At 42.7% G+C, this 2,843-nt stretch overlaps 1 protein-coding gene across 1 annotated transcript in view; it reads left to right on the forward strand.

Moving 5' to 3' along the window:
• Positions 1–1,559: 1,559 nt before the first annotated feature.
• The window catches only part of LOC105806483 (N-acetyllactosaminide beta-1,6-N-acetylglucosaminyl-transferase), a 15,191-nt gene continuing 13,907 nt past the window's right edge, over positions 1,560–2,843 (forward strand). Inside the window, exon 1 of the mRNA XM_012639624.1 lies at positions 1,560–2,796. Within this exon, the coding sequence (XP_012495078.1) occupies positions 1,951–2,796 (846 nt within the window). The 5' untranslated portion in view covers positions 1,560–1,950. The remainder of the gene's footprint in view (positions 2,797–2,843) is intronic.

A 2,843-nucleotide genomic window follows, 5' to 3' on the forward strand; every position in this document is an offset into this window, starting at 1 on the left:
GGGTGACAGAGCAAGACCCTCTCAAAAAAACCCAACCAAACAAACAAAAAAACCATTAGCTTCCAGCTGAGGTAGGAGGAAAAAAAACAATAATAATTCCAGTCTAATGTTACAGAGTAATGATTGTGAAGACAATGCCCAGCGAAGCCCAAGTAACGCTATGGAAAGTGCAAAAAGCAGGATGTTAACTTGCACCTCCCCGTGTTCTTAATAAAATCAAAATGTGTCTGTCTGTGGGCAGGAGGAAAATGAAAGTACAGGACATGAAAACATTGTGTTTACAAAAAGTGCAGCATGTGGAAACACTGTTTACAAACTGTAATATTATATCGTCTCATAATTAAAAAGATGTATTGAAAAAATAGGTATGTTGAATGTATCACATTCAAAGATGCAAATATAGTCTCCTACAAATCAGAATTACCTGGAATCTCTTACTAATGCAATCATGGAAACAGGGAAACGAGAACTCGAGCATCAATCAATAAATATTTGATTGTCTGCTGTGTACAGACAGCGCCAGGAGCTACAAATAGAGGAACACGTGAGCTCAGCACCAACGGGACACGCATTCACATCGTGTGCGGTTAACTACCAAATACTACAAAACTCATTAGTACTGTTCTAGACGTATAATCTAATTGGCGTGGGCTCTCAGAGGAAGGAGGAAGGGAGAAGTAACAAGATTTCAAAGGAGAGGCGGTATTGTGTCATCTCTTTGAAGTACGACTACAGGGAGAGGTGTGTGTGTGTGTGTGTGTGTGTGTGTGTGTGTGCGTGTGTAAATGGACTTCTCTACTCTCCTACAGTTATGTCTCTTCTTTTTCAGCCCCATCTGTTCCTAGACACGGTGATTAACTCTTTCTATATATTATCTCATTTTAATCTCACGATTGACCTATGGATTGTAAAATTATTCTCATTTTTTATGGATACAAAAACTCCCTTTAACACATTTATAAATCTGAATCTAAGAGCCTCTCTCCTTAAGTTCGGGAACACCCAAAACTGAGGCATCAGGGTGCTCTGCCTGTATCCTGCGTGGGACAGAGTGAAATAAATTTGACATTAGCTAGTTTTAGCCTCTATGCAATTTTGGGTTCACAACAGGCTATTAGTTCTTCTGGCATTTTTAAAAAAGCAGTTAGCTTTTATTCATCAGCGTGCCGGATCTCTTTGTGCAGTGATTTAGATGGGGAGGTAAGCTTGCTAATTAATGTACCTTTTAAAAGACCTTCCCAAGCAGCAGAGAAAATTAAGTTCAGGAAAGAATTTAGTCCAATAGCCAGTCACATGCCATTCTTTATAGCATACCCAGCCAACGTGGAGAGGGGGGAATATATGTGGAAAAAGACAGTTAAGCGATGTATTTTTAAGCACTACATATTTATTGACAGAATCTCTCTCCAGGCGGTATTCACATGCTTCGAACTGAAGCTTTTAACTTGGCAGTGCCGTTTAAGCAAACAAACTCGGTCAGCTGAGTGCAATGATTAACAGGAAGCCAGGGAGCTGACACAGTTACCAGCCTTTGGCCGCTAGAAGAAGCTGGAGTTGAAGTCCCAGAGCAAAGGCTTGCAGAATGGTCACCGCACCCACTAGCGATTTCACTGTGCCGACAGGTGGACCCACTGGAGCCAGGACCTCCCTGAGGCAGTTTGCTTTAGTGTAGAAACAGGTGAGAGATTAATTAGCGGGACACAGGGCAGAGCGAATGCAAAGGAGCTACTTCAGAAATGTGCCGAAGAAGAGTGAAAATGCAACATAGCGGTAAATGAAAAGGGAAGGAAGAAAGAAAAAGGACAAGAACCGTCAGCCGGGAGGGTGCAGGACAGCCGATCTGAGCTGCGTCTATCGAGAGGATGATGTTGGATGCTGGAGAAAATGTAAGTTAAATCTATCCACACTCCGATCACCTCAAGAGACATTTTACTCATTTCCTGGTTTTGAATGATGGGTTCTTGGAAGCACTGTCTTTTCAGCGTGTCTCTTATTGCTGCTCTGATATTTGTCTTTGTTTACAATAGTGAGTTATGGGAGAACAAACGTTTTCTGAGGGCAGCTCTGTCCAATGCTTCCGTATTAGCAGAAGTCTGTCATCAAATTTTTAATGGGAAGGTTTTTTACTCAACAGAAAATGGATTGAAAACTACTCTCGACGAATCTACCTGTTATGAGTACATGGTTCAAAGTCATTATATAACAGAAACACTCTCTGAAGAAGAGGCTGCATTTCCTTTGGCTTACACAGTGACCATCCACAAAGACTTTGGCACTTTTGAGAGACTGTTTAGGGCAATTTATATGCCCCAGAATGTCTACTGTGTGCACCTGGATAAGAAGGCAACAGATGAATTTAAAGACGCAGTGAAACAATTGTTGAGCTGCTTCCCAAATGCTTTTCTGGCTTCCAAGATGGAGCCAGTTGTCTACGGTGGAATTTCCAGGCTCCAGGCCGACCTGAACTGCCTGCAAGACCTTGTGGCCTCCGAGGTTCCCTGGAAGTACGCCATCAACACCTGTGGGCAAGACTTCCCCCTGAAAACCAACAGGGAAATAGTTCAGTATCTGAAAGGATTTAAAGGGAAAAGTATTACTCCAGGGGTGCTGCCCCCTGATCACGCAATTGGACGGACTAAGTATGTCCACCGAGAATTATTAGACAACAGAAATTCCTATGTGCTTAAAACAACAAAATTAAAAAGTCCTCCTCCTCACAATATGACCATTTACTTTGGCACCGCCTATGTGGCTCTCACAAGGGAATTTGCCAACTTTGTCCTCCAAGACCAGCAGGCACTTGACTTACTCTCCTGGTCCAAGGACACCTACAGCCCCGACGA

The sequence above is a fragment of the Propithecus coquereli genome, unplaced genomic scaffold, assembly GCF_000956105.1.
Source record: "Propithecus coquereli isolate 6110/MARCELLA unplaced genomic scaffold, Pcoq_1.0 Scaffold141, whole genome shotgun sequence".
Classification (NCBI taxonomy): domain Eukaryota; kingdom Metazoa; phylum Chordata; class Mammalia; order Primates; family Indriidae; genus Propithecus; species Propithecus coquereli.